The following is an 18,363-nucleotide window of genomic DNA, read 5'->3' as shown; positions in this document are numbered from 1 at the left end:
TTTTGAGAGTGTTAACTATGCCCTTGTTATACTGTTAAAATGCCTGCATAGAGGAGTAAGCAACTTATGTCAACACTTTTAAGATATTGTTTCAAGTGAAGAATATCAGAAATTAAATGTATGGCAATTTGAGACAACGGTTTTATTCCAACTTGCAGATGAATGAAGATGTAATGCTTTAAAAGAGATTTTTTTTTTTCGTGTGGCAGATGGAATACATTCGAACTGGCTTCATGTTTGAATCACATGTCTCCATAGGGTGAAATGAGCTTTGAACCACTGTAGAAACAGCCCGAGAGTGCCCTCACCTCTCTCTCTTGCTGGTGTGGAGGTCCTTTTTCATGCCTTTGTTTCATCCCACATGGACTAGTATGCCCCTTTTGTTGGCCTCCCAGTCCCTGCACGCACAATTAACAGACTTAAGCTGGTACAACCATGCTCCCACGGAGACTCCGCCAGGCACCAGAGGGAGAGCATGCACATCAGTAGAACTAGATCATTTAGGTATTGGCAGCGGGATTCTGAAACAGCTCTAAGAACTGATGGCTATTAATCTTTTCAGAACCTTGACACAGGCTACTTCCTCTACTGCTGCCTCCCATTCCCACCTCCTCCCACTATTACAAACTTAGCCATTGCTAAGGGCTTTAATAAAATATCACTCTGAGATACTACTGTTTCAGCCACTCAGATAAACAGAACTGTTGACCCTTTACATTTTTAGCCAATATCGAAATTCCTCTTTCTCGTTCAATTTTTGCTAGAGCCTACAATGGCACACATACGATGTAAGGCATTTGCTAACCAAAATTGCATTATTTCGACTGAATCATTATTTTCCCAGTATAATACATTCAAGTACATGATTTCATGTTGAATTGTCTCCAATTAGATGCATCCTTCAGCATAGTCAGTCCTTATTATGTTTTTATTCAAAATTCAGCTCAGCCTTATCATGTTCCAGTGTTTCCTTAATACTAACACCTTTCTACAAATTACAATGACAATGAAGTACCATATTATATGATTTTCCACAAATATAGGGAAAGTGGTTTTGAAATAAAAACTGGCGAGGGTTTTAAACAATGAGCTTAAACTTCCGTTAAATTCCCAGTAAAGTTCTGTTATCCTTATTACTGGAAGAGAGGCATTATACCAAGTGGCTGAAACCTGAGGGCTATGCACAAAATTTACACATTCGATTTTTTGAATGAGCAAAAATTTACATGTGCTAACATTTATCTATAACAATATAAAGCTTTGACTGAGGAACAAAAATACGTGCATGCAAAAAACTTTGTCAACACTTCTTTAAAAAGGGTAGTAATTTCTAGTAGAAATTCAGCAGCTTACTTTGATGAGAGGGAAAAAAACTTACCTTGCTAAAGTCAACAGTGCTGTTTTCTCTGCTCACATCATTTTTATTTTCAACACAGGCTGGAGCAGACTGAGGAGAAACAACCTGACCTGCTAAAAGAGATGGTTATTACAGAATACAAACAATTACTTCCATAATTCTAGACATATTGAGTAAAATATGAATTTCAATTAAATTAGACTAATAGGTTTCTTAATGAGTTTATGGTGAAAGCATGAAGGGTCAATATACATAGATCTATATCAACACAAAAATTCTTATTTATCATTCACAGATAGAAATGGGAGACTACTGTTAAGAAAATTTAAATCATTTCTCAGATTAAGACTCAAGCTAAAAGATTAAATATTCTGTTAAGAAATATCATCTAGAAAAAATCTAAATCTAATCATGGTTTTGATGCATTGTCAATTTATAAAAGTCAACCAAAATTGGTTGGAATATTAAAAAAAGAGAGAGAGAGAAATCTATTAAGGTTTAAGCTCAAATTGAAAGATTTTAAACAAAGATTTTAAAAAGGATGAATGCTTACTCTACAAGGATCATATCGTATTTCTAGCTTCTACTATATACAAAAAACAAACCAATGAGAAAAAGTTCTTTGACAATAGCTTTTAGAGATTCCTGTATGAGACATTCAGTTAAAAATGTCTTTATCTCACACAGTATGGACACTGTGAATATGATTTTACACCTATTATTATCCAATAGCATAAGCATAGCGATGCTGGTCCGTGCAAGAAAAGATCAATGAGCTTGTATTTGTTTTCCATCAATAATAACAAGCAACTTCATTATTTTGTAGTTTTTTTCTCCATTTTATGGAAGATAATATTATGTAGTTAACTAGATAGTAGAGCTGGGAACGGGGCAATGGCTAGCAAAGTTCAATTAAATTCCATCATTCATCAAATAGGATACATTTTCTGCAATCACAAGTCATCGAAAATCTGTCCACATTTAGCAATTAAATGACAAAAATTAATGGGACTTGATTAATTTCACACATATTCCTCTTCTTCCCTAACCTCTCCCACCTTCGTTTGTTACTTTGCTGTCAAATGAGTTTGGGCTTGCAATCCAAATTTAATCCTTGACCATATTTATGATCATAACTCAGTAGCTCCAAGGTCCTGTTCTGATTCTCATCAGTCTTGAATGTAGGGAATACTCTCTCTTCTCTTTGCCTAGCTCTTCTCTTTACCTACAAAAGTCCCAACTTTATTTAGAGTTCACCTTTAGTCTCATCTTCTCCAACTACTTCAGACTGTATTTATCTGAACTTCCTAAACTCTTAGCATAGATGCAAATAAAAACTTTTAATTCTCTATCTAAAAAACACACACACATTCTTTGTTGCCTAGAAATTACTATGTGCTTATCAATACTAATTATTTACTTTCAAATATAACTATAATCCTGATTTTAGACTAAGTCCCTCAGGCAGGGGTTATTCATCAACAGGAACAATTATCTTTGATGGCTTAAAATTGTTATACTGCCATAAAGTAAATTGGCTTAAGATACTTCCAGAACTTAAATATTTCTCTGCTTTCACTAAACATAGTAAAATCATATGTTTGGTGGAGATAAAAGTAAAATGACTTTTTAAAGCAAATTCACTGCACACCGCACAAAAATTCTGATTATAGAATATTCACGGAAATATATAAACTTTGCAGAAATGTCAGACTTAAGCTGCATAAATTATTTTCATTCTCCCATTTCTAACTGTAATGTGCAGCTATGACTGTGAACTGTTCATTAGCAGCCATTCAATTTACCATTCTCAAAAGAATAACTGTAATTAAAAAAAAATCCTTTTACATAATGTATTTGTGCTACTAACAGATGTCTTCAATCACCAGTTTCACATCAGTTCTCCATATTTTCATGAGTTAGAACATTAGATATATTTAAACCTAAATTTACTGACTGTTCCATAAAATTAAGTGGTGAAATTCAAGGCATGGAAAAATAAATACATATCTGCTTTATTGCAATAATTTATTTCAGGTGGTGTAAAACTACATGGAAGAACAATTATTTAATTCTATCAGCAAACATAAAAAAAGAGTCATCATCAATTCTGATGATATTGAAATTGCATAGAATATGCTGTAACTTAAAATTTCAAGAAATGGAATAAAGCCTATGTTTTTATTTGTATACTTTAAGCAGAACATATCATAAATTACCTCCAAATCATGGAACATGTTTAAAAATATTGGCATTTGTATTCTCCTTATAAATATTAATATATTTTGAGATTTGTTGTTCTAGCCTATTCTTTCCTAAGATTATGAAAAAAATTAAAATACTGCATCATAAAGTTGATAATCAGGAAGGGATATGGAAACCATTTTTTATGACTATTTTTGTTGCTATTGATAATGACCTAGCTAAGAGGATTTAACTAGCAAGAGGCATACTAGATGAGATAAAATTCTTTTATAGTTCTAGTTTCTAGATATGTGCTTATAATATAAGCTAATCACAGAACAAGCATAACAACTACCAGCCTGTGATTTAGGAATACAAACCACAAATTTAATGTCATTTATATTTTGGGATAGTATTTAAATATTAGTAGTGAATATTAGTAATTAAATATATTTAATCACAATAAAAAGTCCTGCCAAGTTTAAAGAAGATTCCAAATCTTAGTATTTTTCTAACTATGTACAATAGGTTAAAATGAAACAATGCATATTAAATATCTGTATCTTCAAGGCAGTATCTAAAAATTTGGCAGAATACATAAAAATGTCTATGTAATAATATCTAAAAATTTAACAAGTTTGGTTTGGGTTATTTTTAAAAAAGAAAACTTTAAATAAGGCTTATAATTTTAAGCTTTAGTTTTAAATAAAAGAATTCCACACATAGATTATAGTTCATAAAACTACTGAAAAACTCATAAATTAAGAGAATGTTTATTTTTTGGTTATCAACTATAATCTTTATCTGTCTAAACACTGATTTGTTTAGTTTATTCTTATTTTGACTGCCTTTCCAAAGAAGATAATGGGTTTAGACTACACAATGGATTTCATTAACTCACTATTACATAAGAAGAATCAGTAAATTTAGGTTTTGTAAAGACATCCCTTATTTTCTAGCTGATGTCTAGAAAGCAATGGTAGTTCATGGAATGACAATTTTCAGGCATAAAATTTTACTTTCAGCTAGGTGTGCGTGCATTTCTGAATAGAACAAGAAAGAATTTGCTAGGAGATTAGGCATAAAATTTTCCTTTCAGCTAGACATGAGTGTGTTTCCAAATAGAACAAGAAAGAAGCTAGGAGATTTTCCCTAGCAAAATAATTTTCTTTATATTACCTTCACTTTGTCACTGATCACCATCAATACTAACACTTCCTGTAATTGACTATTATTGCAATGTCTAATTACATCTGTCCTGAGATGTAAATAAGGTTGAGGCATGAAGATCACTACCCACAAACAGGCAAAAAACTAAGACATTTATTAACTTAGTAAATTTATAACATTCAGGATAAATTATTCCAAACTGATGAAATGTGGACACCATTAGTATTAATTGGTAAGGGTTTGTGACTGTTTAAATATTTGAGAAACCTAACATCATCCTTCTCTTTTTACTACAGACATTTATTTTCTTAACTGTTAAATTCAATGAATTCTTCATCCTAAATTCAAAATTCTAATATTTGTTACTTATTTTATCAATTAAACTGCATTTTATGTAGTGTCGATTTTAACACCTATTTGAATTAATTTTCCTTTGAGTCCTGAATTCATTTTTCCTCTGGATTTCCAAGTAGGGATCATATTTCAGTCAGATAAAAAGTTATTATAGGCCATTTATTTTTTCTACGGCAAATCATAACGAGATGTGGGACAAGCACAGGAGAAAACTAAAAGCAATTTGAGTGACTATGAACTATATAAAGGAAGTTCTGCTTTTCTGTTTGTTACAATATAAATTTTTTAGTAATCCTTTTGTGAGACTGGCAAAACCATTTCTTTCCTCATAAAGTTGTGGTGGAGGAACATGAAAATATGCCAAAAGTACTGTTCTATGACTTCAAGTAATGTCAGTGTCGTTAAAGCAATTCATTATTGAAACACATCTGCAAATATGTTCTCAATCTGTTGAATATTATATTAACTCATTGAAGTCGTCACCTGTAGTTCCTCTTTAAATTAAATTAAATTAAATTAAATTAAATTATATACGTGAGTACATAAAACAGTAGCTTTTTAATTTCTATTTGGCAAATTCAAACCAATAGGAGAATAATATAGTGCTTAAGTATATCATTATTTGCTATTGCTTAATCTACTGTAAATCACATGTACTAGAAGGAAACTGGGATGAAGACATGGAGGTACATTACTATTAACCTGGAGACCAAGCTGGTTCACACTACCTCAGAAACCTTCAACGCATTTAGAGTACCCAAAGGGTAGGAGATGAGGGAGGTACAGAGATGAGATGAGCCTGTTAGAGACAGACACAAGACAGAGCAAAATAAAGAAATATAAAGATGAATGACAAAGTTACATATATGTGTAACAATACATTTATTCATGGAATAGAAAACAAGAAGAAAGAAGGACTAAATATTTAGAAAATGCTGATTATGTGAGCTACATTTCAAAAACATGAAAAGTATGCACATAATTAAACTTAGAGAAAAATTAGTATGCCTGAAAGTAATTAATGTAATATAAGAGATAACAAATGTAAACACATCATACTAGAAATATTTTTGTTGTTAAGATCCAGTCTGACACAGGAAAGCTTGACATTCCAAAAGTTGGTAACAAAAATACAGCCTCCGAACAGACCCATCAGTTGTGTCAACAATGTCATCTTGATTTTCTTGGAATAGTGGAAACTATAATCTTTATTAAACAAGGTTTAATTCTGTCATGTACATTAATCTTTTAGGATGTTTTCTCTGAAACAATTCTAATTATTTTGAGCTTTATTTTTTCTTCAAAGGTAAAGCATTATAAGGGATAATTTCTAAACTCTTGGTATCTTATTTATGAGACCATGGTATTTAAAAAACCAGAAAGTACATAAATATCCGAACACACAAAAACATTGTGCATCTGAAAACAGAACATACAGCATTTGTAATAGAAGTGATTACAAATAACAAAACTGATTCCCAAAAGCCATAAATTAAAATCATTCACAATACCTATATGTACCTTGCTTTAAGGGCTGTAGTCTACCCAGGCCTAAAGAGTCAATTCACACCCCATTCCTCCAAATCTAAATGTTTTCCAGAAACCTATGGCTTTGAGCTGTGAGCCAGAGACCTACTGTTCTGTAACTGCTTTTTGAGATCCTAAATAAAAGGTACAACTGGGAACGCTTCAGGTTAGGAGGGAGAAAAGGTACGTGAAGGAAAAGAAACGAGTTAGAAATCATTAAAAAAGGACAGAGTAGAGTGAAGACACCTGTACCTAAGAAACTAAGAGCCCTAAATTATTTTTTAAAAGATAAAATTTATCACAAGGACAATTATATTTTAAAATAGGTCTATAACACAAATGACTCAACATATAAACAATGCATGACCTAAATAATAAATGCATATGCTAATATATTTTACTTTCTAGATCATTTAACATAAAAGACATCTTTAAATTTATAAAATCTTTCTCATTTCAAAGGAAATGCTTGAATATTCTTGATATGTATTTTGAGTGCTTTCCACCCAAATCATTTTCAGGGTTCTAATGTCAAAGTAGATATTATTTTTCCATTATTTTTGCTGTTGTTTTGCCAAATGTAACTGTCACTTTTTATTGAAACATCAGAATCAGGCATTTAATTCTCACAGTTTTGATGCTTAATGAAAAGTGAAAGCTAAACACAGCATGGTGGCATTAAAAATGCATGGTGAATCCATAGCATCCTCTGTCTTAGCCCTGAGGAGAATGTGTGGAACACAAAGAAAAAAATTATAGAAAAAGTAAAGTAAGTATATTTGGAGGTGAGATCGACAAATTATCACAAATCACTAAAAAGGTATGAACAATAGAGTGTGCACTTGGAAAGGAGAGGAGCAAGGAAATACACTATTTTATTAATCTAATCTGTAAAATGGAGAAGATCAACATTTGAAATATACTGTCTGAATGTTTAACCCTTGGGAGTATTACTAAGGTAGTATGCTCGAGGGAGAAAAAATGAATTAAGGAAGTAGAAACCTTATTTATATGACTCATTTAGTCAGACTTACATAAGCATTCATTTTTGAGGGAATTTCAATTGCTGTGCCTCCATAGTAAAAGCCTGTTAAACAAAAGGAGGGAACTTATTTCTTCCCCTATGCTTAGGAAGGGAAATGTTTTCTGTTTTAAAATTTCTAAAGACTTCTCATTCTATAAATTCCTATTCAATAATCTTAAAAGTTACCTTTTTGCATGAAATTCTCTACTGAAGATATTTTTTAATACTAAGGATATTATTTTTATCCTTTTGTATGTTTTGAAATCTTTGTGTATCTCTCCATACTACTGCATACAGAATTTAAATCTCTATTACATGTTTTGAAACAGAATGTCAAATCTATATTTATGGCTATGAATTTCGATTTGTTTGTTTATCTAGAGTTCACCAGTTGTTCAAGTTCATAAGTAAATTGAGAATTTTACTAATAAAGGTCCTTCACACTTTTTTTCACTTCTGGGTAGGAAATTTATTTCTAAACTGGTGAAGTCTATACATATTTTCAGAATTCTCAACACATGTAATTATGCAAAGGAAGCAAAACAGAGTCACAAAGAGGTGTTATAAGCCTAGGCTTAGAAAACCATTTCTAACAGCATACTCTACAACAATATTTAATTGGATATATGAATCTTATTAGAAATGCTTCCAAGTTTTTCTTACCCTAACGTATGCCTCAAAAAGATTTGTATGTGTTCAGATAAAGGCTGATTTTACAGATGGTGACAGATCACTTTAGACTCTAGTTTTCAGAAAAACTCAACAATTGCTTGAATAAGACAGACAGCAGGCTCTAAGAAGACCTTATATCTATACATATCAATACATAGACTTGTGATTCCGGGTTATAATTCTATCATCACTTCTTATGTTTAACAGAAGTTTAAAGCAGTAACAAACAGTGTGTCCAGGTCTATATAACATTACAATAAATATATTTGGTTCAGTAAATTCAGCACTCTCTACCTTACCCCCACCCCAAAAAACAAAATGCATTAAAATTATTTCTGTAGTAAACATTATCCCCAATGGAACTTGAGGTATAAGTTATAACTAATTCACAACCCAAGAGCCTTGCATCTGTAAATAAACACACATCCTTCCTAGAGACATATCATTTATTTTTTGATTTCCAGTAAAAGTAATGAAATGATTGCAAAAATTTATTCTTAGTCAACGTGGTTGTATTCATCGAGCATTAGTTCATGGGTATATTTTAAAAAGTTTTTTGAATCATGTAAACATAAACCTATATTCAAAATTAGTAAATATCTGCATCTGTTTTCTTATCATCACCATACCAAATAAAAACTAGCACTGTAAGCATAATAAAAGCACTGCATTTATAAGTCTCAGAATATAGAAGCTGTAAGCCTTTTCATTTTTAGGTATTATATATTTTAAAGCAAATTGTGATTTCAAGTATGAATATATTTTAAATATAAATGTTCAGTGGAATCTACCATTACAAGTTGGTATGTACCATAAAGCACTCAAAACACTTTAAGTGAAATTTTTACATGCACAACTATAGACTCTTCTGTACAACAACAATGGTTTACATCCAGGCATTACAGACTCTTTAAAAATAAAATGAATATTTAAAAATTTATTTTTTCCATTAAGAACTGATTCTATATTCTGAGACAAAAGTACACCTAATCATCTTCATCTATTTATTAAAGCACTTCTGCTATATGTTTATATGAATTTGGTTGAGTAGTATGAAAACTGGCACAAATTCATATAAAGCAAAGCCTGGAGAAAACTAATTTTCATGCATTTGTACTTAAGGCATCTCTGAAGTTATTGAAAATGGAAGTGAAATTATGTAATGTGATCCCATACTGTCAATACATGTTTTAATCCACTGATGGAAATCAGAATCTTTCTAGCAAAGCATTAGAAAATTATTTTCATTAATTTTTATCTTTCAGAACTGGCAACATTTATATCATCCTCATGGTAACTTCACATTCCTGTGCAAGATTAAGGAAAAGGATGGATGATAATAGGAGGTTTCTAAGCAAATTCCTTAGTGTGAATGATAAAAGGGCAAATGGATGCAAGGAGAGAACAAAAACAAAAAAAAATACAGGAAGGGTAAAACAGTCTGAAGCACAAACCAAAAGCAGTAAGTCATGACTGCTAGAAAACGATGGTGGTCATCTATGTTGGCATGTATAGACGGTATACAGGTTGGCTCCTTAATTCTTGTTAAAATTTCTGGAATTTGATGCTTGGTGATAAGACTATCTATGTATATTAAAAGAACAATTCCAATACAACAATCTGAACCTCCATAAATCATTTTCAAATAAAGCATGAGACATAAAGAGCACAGAGAAGAAACATTTACCATTTTTATCCATGGAATTTGGCTCTGACTGTTTCTTGCCAATATCAGCGAAGGAGCGAACAATAGGAATCCTGTTGGTGAGTTTTTTCTGATTCTGGTGGTGATGCTGCTTCATCAGTGCCTCATGGACCCTGTGGCGCACATCTTCATTGAGCTGACCTGAGCTCACTTGTTGGTCAAGGACCATATCTGCAGAGAGAAGACAGGAAGATGAGAACAGCTTTCCTGCCAGATGTGTGCCAGTGCTGAACGACTGAGTCCAAATATGCATATCCTAAAGAATATTACTGATCTGAAAATAGGAATGAATTCTTTTAAAATCTCTAAGTATGGTCTTACATGCAGAAGTTCATTTTCCTTTGGGGAAGTGTTATACAAGAGAGAGTTGGATAGATTTTCATTACAAACCATTCAATTTTAAATATGTAGTAACCTTGTGGGGTATTGTTTTTCAAACGGACATAGTTCTATTGAGAAGAAAGGTCTTTATGCTGTCCACTATTCACACCAGTGGGAGGAAACAGAAGTAGGGTTAATATCAAGATAATTAGTAGTTTGAAATTGGAAAGTGGTCTCATACTTACATTTTAGTAAGATTTTCTTCCATTTTTTAGTATTATGCCAGTTTGAAACTGTTATGGACCCCAGAAGAACCATAATCTTTTAATCCAATCTTTTTGGGTAGAAACTTTTGATTGAGTGTTTCCATGGAGATGTGACTCACCCAACTGTGGGTAAGACCTTTGATTAAATTATTTCCATGGAGGCGTGGACCTTGCCCATTCATGGTGAGTCTTGATTAGTTCACTGAAGTACCTAAGAGAGCTCAAGAGCAGATGCAGATGCTGAGACTTAGAGACACTTGGAGATGCGGACAGAAGGACATTTGGAGATGCTAAGCTAAGAGATGAAGCCCAGAGTTTGCTCCAGAGAAGCTAAGAGAGGACTCTCAAATGCTTAGAGAGAAACACCCCAGAAGAACCAAGCAGAGAGCTGAGAGAAACTAGGAGAGACAGAAGCCCAGAGTCATTCTGGAGAAAGCCATTTTGAAACACAACCTGGGAGGGACCAAAGGACCAACAAACTCTGGCCTTGTGCCTTCCCAGCTGACAGAGGTGTTCCAGATGCCATTGGCCTTAGTTCAGTGATGGTGTCCTCTTGTTGATGCCTTAGTTTGGACGCTTTTATGGCCTTAGAACTATAAATTTGTCAGCTAATAAATCCTCTTTATAAAAGCCAATCCATTTTTGGTATTTTGTATAATGGCAGCATTAGCAAACCAGAATAAGTACAGAATAATTTCCGTTTCCTTTTTAAATGAACAGAAGTCCATCTGTGAAAATCTGTTGCAAGGGGGCCTAGGAATTTATCTAGTCCCCTGCGTTTGAAGAGTAAACAACTCTCTTTCACATTGATATAAAGTAAGCCCTTGCTCAAATTTTCCTTGAAAATGTTTTTAGATTTAAAAGGTCTTCTATAACTGCAAAGCAAAGAATAAAAGGTGAGATTTCAGAAGGCTATAATTAAGCCTTGATATTTAATGTATCTTGTGTCAGAGATGCCAATAAAATAAGTAAATGAGTAAAGGCATGTTAAGTTCCTTGGTAATATAAAGATTTTGCCTCAATAAACCTCACTGTAATTAATCTGATTTTAGATTATTAAGTATTAACTCTATGGTTTTCCGAGGCACTGACTCCTTATGTAAAGCAAATCACAATGAAAGTATTTTCCCTTCCACTGCCCTTTTCAGTACACTGAGCATTTCAAAATTAGGAGAATGTTTCCATATAAGCAATGTTTTCCTTCAGTGTGAGAGGAAAATGAGCTTGGGAGACAGACTTGGGTCACTCTACCATGTTCTAGCTGTGTAGCCTTGTAAAGCTGAATAACCTCAGCATCCTTATTTGGAAAATGGAGATATTAATATCTGTATCATATATTATTGCCAAGACTAATTACATAAGGCACCTGACACACTGATATTGAGACTTAATTTCCATTAAGTAGATGGTTTAAATATATTTTTGGTGGTTTAAATATAGTTATTTGTATTTTATAATAGTTTATCAAGTAAAGGCACAGTTGAATTTATCAATTACAGAAAACCTAAATTAAACTGGCTAAAATGAATTTTATCAGCTAACATAAAAGAAAGGTCCAAAGTTAAGGCTGGTTCTAATTCCATTTCTCTGTGATTTTTTCAGCTTCCCTCTCCTCTAGGTATAAGCTTTAACCTCAGGCTTATTTTTCCTGATGGTCATACATAGCAGCCAGCAACAACCAGGAAATATGTATCTTTGTTCATATTCAATGGGAATAGATTGTTTGGCTTTTTGTGATGCTCTCTTAAGAGAAAAGTTCCTTTTCCCCTGCCCAGGAAAAATTCCCCTAAGTTCAATTGACAGAGTCCTGCCCATCCCAAACCAATCACTAGCAAAGAAGATGGGATTCTCATGATTAGCTGAGACAAATCTGGTTCTTCTCCTTCCCCTGTAGTCAATTCTCTAGACCAGAAGTAGACAACCTCTTTTGGCAAAGAGCCAAATAATAAATATTTTAAGCTTTAAGAACAAAAAAATTTCTGTTAGAACTATTCAACTGTGTCTTTGTAGCATGAAAGCAACTGTACAAAACATATTCGAGTGTGGCCGTATTCTAACAAAAACTTATTTATGGACAGAAATTTGAATTTCATATAATTTTTACATCACAAAAGACTAGTTTTCTTTTTACTTTTTTCAAACATGTAAAAATGGGAAAACCATTCTTTGCTCACAAGCCCTACAAAAACAAGAATCAGGCCTCTGCTCTATCACTTTGCAGTTTACAATGGGAAGAGGTAGAAGGGATCAACTGTAATGTCCACTACAGTTGCCTTCAAAGACCCTTCAAATTCTGAAAATGTATGTTTCTATAAATCATATTTAAGTCTTTATCTCAGTTCTTTTTAAATCAGTTATAATACCCCTGAATTCATCTGAACTAAAGGAAATGATAAATTGTCAACACATGTGACATTACATTGAAACCTTGCTAAGATGAAAAAATGTATGTAAAATATGTATTAAAATTTCATAATGGAAGTTGTAAAGTAGGTTATTAAAATGCCAATAGCATATCATCATAAGGTAGTTTCATTTATAGTCCATGATATATATCCTCACTTCAGTATTTGAATCAGAATCCAAGTTAATCATGTAATAAACTGTGGCACATATTTATGGTTCTTAATTACTACCAAAGCACAATCTTTTCAGGCTTGAACACTACAAAAATCCACAGGTCATTAGTTTCACAGTTTCTTAGAGATAAGGTCTTTATCTGAAACAGTTATATAAGAGAAAGTAAATATGAAAAAAAATCCATCTGTTCATCAGTCACACAGAAACACACAGTAAATTCCCTAAGCCTCTGAGGTATGACTGCTTCAAATAATATCCTAATGAACTAGAAAAGTTAATCACCTTGCTTAAGAATATAATTTATACCAGGGTGAGATTTAAATACCAAAGGGAATCTGATTCATGAATCACTTACACTGTTCACGTCACCACTGTAATATATATACTATTAGCCTTGAAAAGTAGGGAAGGATAATGGACCATAATGGCTTTGAGTCAAGTCCTACGATCACAGCAGGCTGGGATGCCTAAATCATACAGTCTAACCTGACAAAGCACAATGCCAGGATGAGGATGATAAGAGAAGAAGCAAGAAGAAGAAGGTTAAATAGGGGACACTCCTCTAGCAATAAGAAGGTTCTAGAAAAGCTAATCACATTTGTGTAAAACGTCCTCAGAAAATGAAAGATTATTTTCCATCCTAATCAAGAAATTATTTTATCATAATTAATCCATCCTGACTATTGAATGAAAGCCACTGGAGACCAGGAGATTTTGCAGATTCCATATAAATCTCTGCCTCTTTACAAATTATCATGTAAATTCTTTGACAATCCACTGTCTTAACTTTAAAAGATGCCAGGGGGGTGTGTGGATTTTGAGGGCTCTAAATTCTCTATTTTGGTTTCCAGCATTAACAGAAGTGTGTGTAAAAAAAATGTAAACTATAAGAATGCCTACTTTCTAAATCAAGGGTTGTAAAAGTATAGGCATGAAAATATATATACATATAGAGAGAGAGTTATTCCATACCCTTAAATCTGCAGATTTCATTCAGTGCAACAAATCGTGGGCTTTTCCTTCAATAAGAGAGAGATTTTAAACAACAAAGATTATTTTGACAAATTGAGAGGTATGATTGATATCTGTCTATGGTACTAAGTTTAGTTTGGTTTTAATTTCTTCCTCTCATTGACAGAATTAGGTTAAAATATACACTCTGTCAAGAGAATATTAATCTTCATAATGCTGAACTTCAAAGAGATTAACATAGAGTATAAAATTGCCTGTAATTTATATGAATATAATTAAGAAGCATTTTAATCATATAAATAAATGACGGTAAGAAAATATACCTGGGGAAATTTGGATTTTAAAAGAGTAAATAACATTTTGAAGGTGGAAGCTTAAATTTATTCTGAGTTCCCTGAAATTTGGGAAATAGATATATTTTAAATTAACTTTATCCAAAAGAAAATCCTACTTTAATTACACCAGAAATTCTTGACAGACCTGTCAGATACAAATAGGATTTTCTCCTACTAAGTCTACAAAAATCTCTTTAAGGAATTATCTGAGTCTGTTAAAAACATATCAGAATGCTGATATAAAAATCCTTCCTCACTGGGTCATATTTTTCTAAGAGGAAATGTCTAGAAAACACTAATGCTGCAGAATTGAGCATTCTCAAAGTACTAAGATTTAGAGCCCTTAAAGACAAATCATTACATCAAGCTTTTGGAAAATTTAAACTAATGGCTAATATATGTTTATAACTGCCTGAAATATAGGAGAAAATGATAAATAGGAGAAGAAAAAGAGCACATATTATCATGAAATAGAAGGAAAAATATATGATTACAGATTAGTCAAAAGAACTTATTTCCATTTCTGCAAATAGCACCTCTGACACATCACTTTTTGCTTATATGTTTATAAAATGGGGGAAAGAACATCGTCCCTACCTCATAGGATTGCTATGATAACAAAGTATAATAACAGATGTGAAAATACTTCGCAAGTTAGGAGTCTTAAAATGAAAGCACTATTATTTATTACACACTTAGTAATACTGCTAAATTTTCATAAAGTGAGAAGAGCAATTGGTAAAAAAAAAGGAATAAAATAATTATGAGCTACAGAGAGAAAATATTTTAATGAGATTTCATTGAGGGCAGAAATGAATACCTTTGGATTAAATGAGTCAAATTACAACTAGTCAATGAGAGGGAATCTCTTCTTATTAAGGATTAAAAAGGAATCTAAGTAAATAATTGTCAGCACAAATATTTGTAGTCACATTATTCCATGTAGGGTTAGCTCTAAACTACTGATATATTCTGAATGGCATTTCACAAATTGCTCCACACTGAAAATGGGACATACAAGTTCGGCTACTTCAGATTCAAAGATACAGACTAATTAGAAAAGCAGAAAAGAATACTAAAAGCTATTTGTGGTATCAAGACTTCCATCAAACTACTTTCATTTGTACGGATAGACTTAGAGAATGTAATTTGCTTTAAAAAGCTTAATTTAAAGCAGCAAGTAACTTTCACATATTCTACAGAATTGACCTTGCGGAAGGGGGACAAGGTTAGAGAAAGGAAGCATAATTTTAGAGAATAAAACTGAGCTAAGATAATAAAATCAACAACAGATTTTTAACCAAATTTTTGGGAGAAAATATCCTGGTAGGAACAATTTCATAAAGAAAACACTAAGAAATTACATTAGTTAAGAAAGTTGTAGTCTGGTAACTATGAAGGACATTTTCTGAGACAAATTTGGAAGGGTGACAGTTTCATTTTATATATACAGTCAATCCAAAACCTTTTTTGATTAACCAATTTTTAAAGGTAATGACATCTCTGAGTTAAACAGCAGAAATAAACTACTTATTCTGAGCAAGATGTACAACCTTCTGAATCTCTGTTTCTTTATCTATAAAGTAGGGATAATAATAATAATAGCAAGTCTCAAGTTTTTGCATCAAAGAGAGAGTGTGCAAAGATAAGAGCAAAGTACTGTGAAAAGCTCAGCTACTTCATTCCTAATTAAAATATAAAAATGTTTCTTGGATATCAGCAAGACCTATAATGTAAAGCTAAGAAATTGAGCTGGATATCTACTATTCCATCATATCATATCATTCTCAGGAAGTTTGCTAATTTCTAAGTTAACCATTTTCCCTAAGTCTTGATTTAGTGTGAACTGTTACTGTACCCTCTGTTCTTCTGGAAAGTATAATGTATTTGAACTTATGCAGTCTTTTAGGATCTAGTTATACATTTTAAAGGACAACCTCTTTATAAGTGTTACATGAAACTCAGAGGAAGAAGACTTATCGTTCTTATTTTTGTTTAATATTGTGAGCCAAGTTATTTTTCCATACTTCATTTTCTTTTCACACATATTACAATGTATGCATGCCTATCACCACCAATGAGAAAATAAATAATTTTAGAGTGATCAAATTGCCATTAAAATTGGGGCAACATCCACCTCAAGCCATCTCTTTTTTTTCAGGCAATAGTTATGATATAATAGAAGAAATACTGGGCATAAGTCAGAAACTCTTAGATGGAATCTGGGCCATGAAAGTTTTGGAGTTTCTATTTTCTCAGTGAAAAAAAATGGGAATGTCACCTACACCAGGAGCTTTTCTGAAAATTAAATTAGACACATTATTTTTCTAATATGGTGTTCTTATATGATTGTAACTTTTCTGAATTTAAAAAATTTTCTTTGTAAGCTTAAAGCTATAAATTCTGCATTTTGGCAGAACCTTGAAACATATACACACAGGGTCTTTGAGTTTTTCTTCCATTTCTAAAACATGATTAAGATACTGAAACCTCTCTTAAGTCTTTCTACTTCCCCAATAAATTTCATAGGAAATTGCATTTATATTTTTTCCAAACTGGTAATTTAAAAAATTCCTGAGTCCCATTTTGCTTTTTTATTTTTAAAACCTCCATTAATTATTTAATTTATGCTCTTCCAAAGCTCATTTCTGCATTTTTATATTATTTTTGTTTAGTTTTTGCTAAAATGTGTTTGTTTTCCAGATCAAAAGTTACAGAAGTAAGAGCAACAAGCTTCATAAATATAACTGCTTGTTATATAGCTATATTGGGACCTAATTCAATTCATTCATCCCAGGTGTTAGTCATAGTACTACATTACAAAATGAATCTCAACTGCATCACTTGGCTTCTTCTGGAATTCAAGAGCTTTAATTCAGTTTAAAAAATAGCCATAACTTCCTTGTCCTGTTTAAACCAACATTTTTTTTTCCTTTTTTACTGAATTTTTTTCATTTTGGTTATTTCTTGTGTTTGGCTATTGCACAATCAATCTCTAGCTTTACGGTGTTTTTGCCTTTCATTTCCTAATGGTAACCATCTGAATAAATACAACAGTGAAAATCAATAAATACTGGGAACTAAAGCAACATGATAAAGGGCATATATGAAAAACCCACAGCTGACATCAAACTCAGTGGTGAAAGACTGAAAGCTTTCACCCTAACATCAGGAATAAGGCAAGGATGTCCACTTTTACCACTGCTATTCAACATTGTACTGGAAATTCTAGCCAGGGCAATTAGGCAAGGAAAAGACAAGGTATCCAGTTGGAAAGGAAGCATTAAAATTGTATCTATCACAGATCACATGACCTACATATAGAAAATCCTGAAGAAGTTTAAGAATGCTGATAGAGCTAATAATGAATTCAACAAATTGATAGGTTATAAAATCAACATTCAAAAATCACTAGTTTTTTTATACATCAGCAATGAACAATCTGAAAAAGAAATCAAGAAAAAATCCCATTTACAATAGCAATTTAATGAATAAAAGATCTAGGAAAAAAAATTTACCAAAGATGTAAAATACTTGTGCATAATAAACAACAAACATTACTGAAAGGAATTAAAGAAGCCCTAAATAAATGGAAAGACATTCCATTTTCATGGGATTTGGTAGACTTAGTGTTGTTTAAGATGTCAATACTACCCAAAGCAATTTCTTTGCAGAAAGGGAAAAGCCATCATCTCAATGTCATACGGAAGGGCAAAGGGCTCCAAATAACCAAAAACATCTTAAAAAAGAACAAAGTTGGAGGATTCAAATGTCCTTATTTCAAAACTTATTACAAGGCAACAGTTATCAAAACAGCATGGGACTGGCACAAGGACAGACATATAGCCCAATGGAATAGAATTGAGAGTTCAGAAATAGAGTTGAGAGTTCTAGGG

General features: G+C 32.3%; 1 protein-coding gene across 8 annotated transcripts in view; it reads right to left on the bottom strand.

Annotated features, from left to right (window-relative positions):
• Positions 1-18,363, bottom strand: part of SLC4A10 (solute carrier family 4 member 10) — a 385,140-nt gene that overhangs the window by 111,876 nt on the left and 254,901 nt on the right. For 5 of the 8 annotated variants that reach the window (XM_037848895.1, XM_037848892.1, XM_037848897.1 and 2 more), the window contains exons 6-8: positions 9,976-10,164; positions 1,379-1,470; positions 309-398 (exon numbers count right to left, since the gene is read on the bottom strand). In XM_037848895.1, coding sequence (XP_037704823.1) covers positions 309-398; positions 1,379-1,470; positions 9,976-10,164 — 371 coding nt within the window. The remainder of the gene's footprint in view (positions 1-308; positions 399-1,378; positions 1,471-9,975; positions 10,165-18,363) is intronic. The other 3 variants (XM_037848893.1, XM_037848898.1, XM_037848899.1) reach the window with 3 other exon arrangements.

This window comes from Choloepus didactylus, chromosome 9 (genome assembly GCF_015220235.1).
Source record: "Choloepus didactylus isolate mChoDid1 chromosome 9, mChoDid1.pri, whole genome shotgun sequence".
NCBI lineage: Eukaryota > Metazoa > Chordata > Mammalia > Pilosa > Megalonychidae > Choloepus > Choloepus didactylus.
Note: the sequence above shows the minus strand (reverse complement) of the source record. Positions and strands in the feature narration are given on the sequence as shown.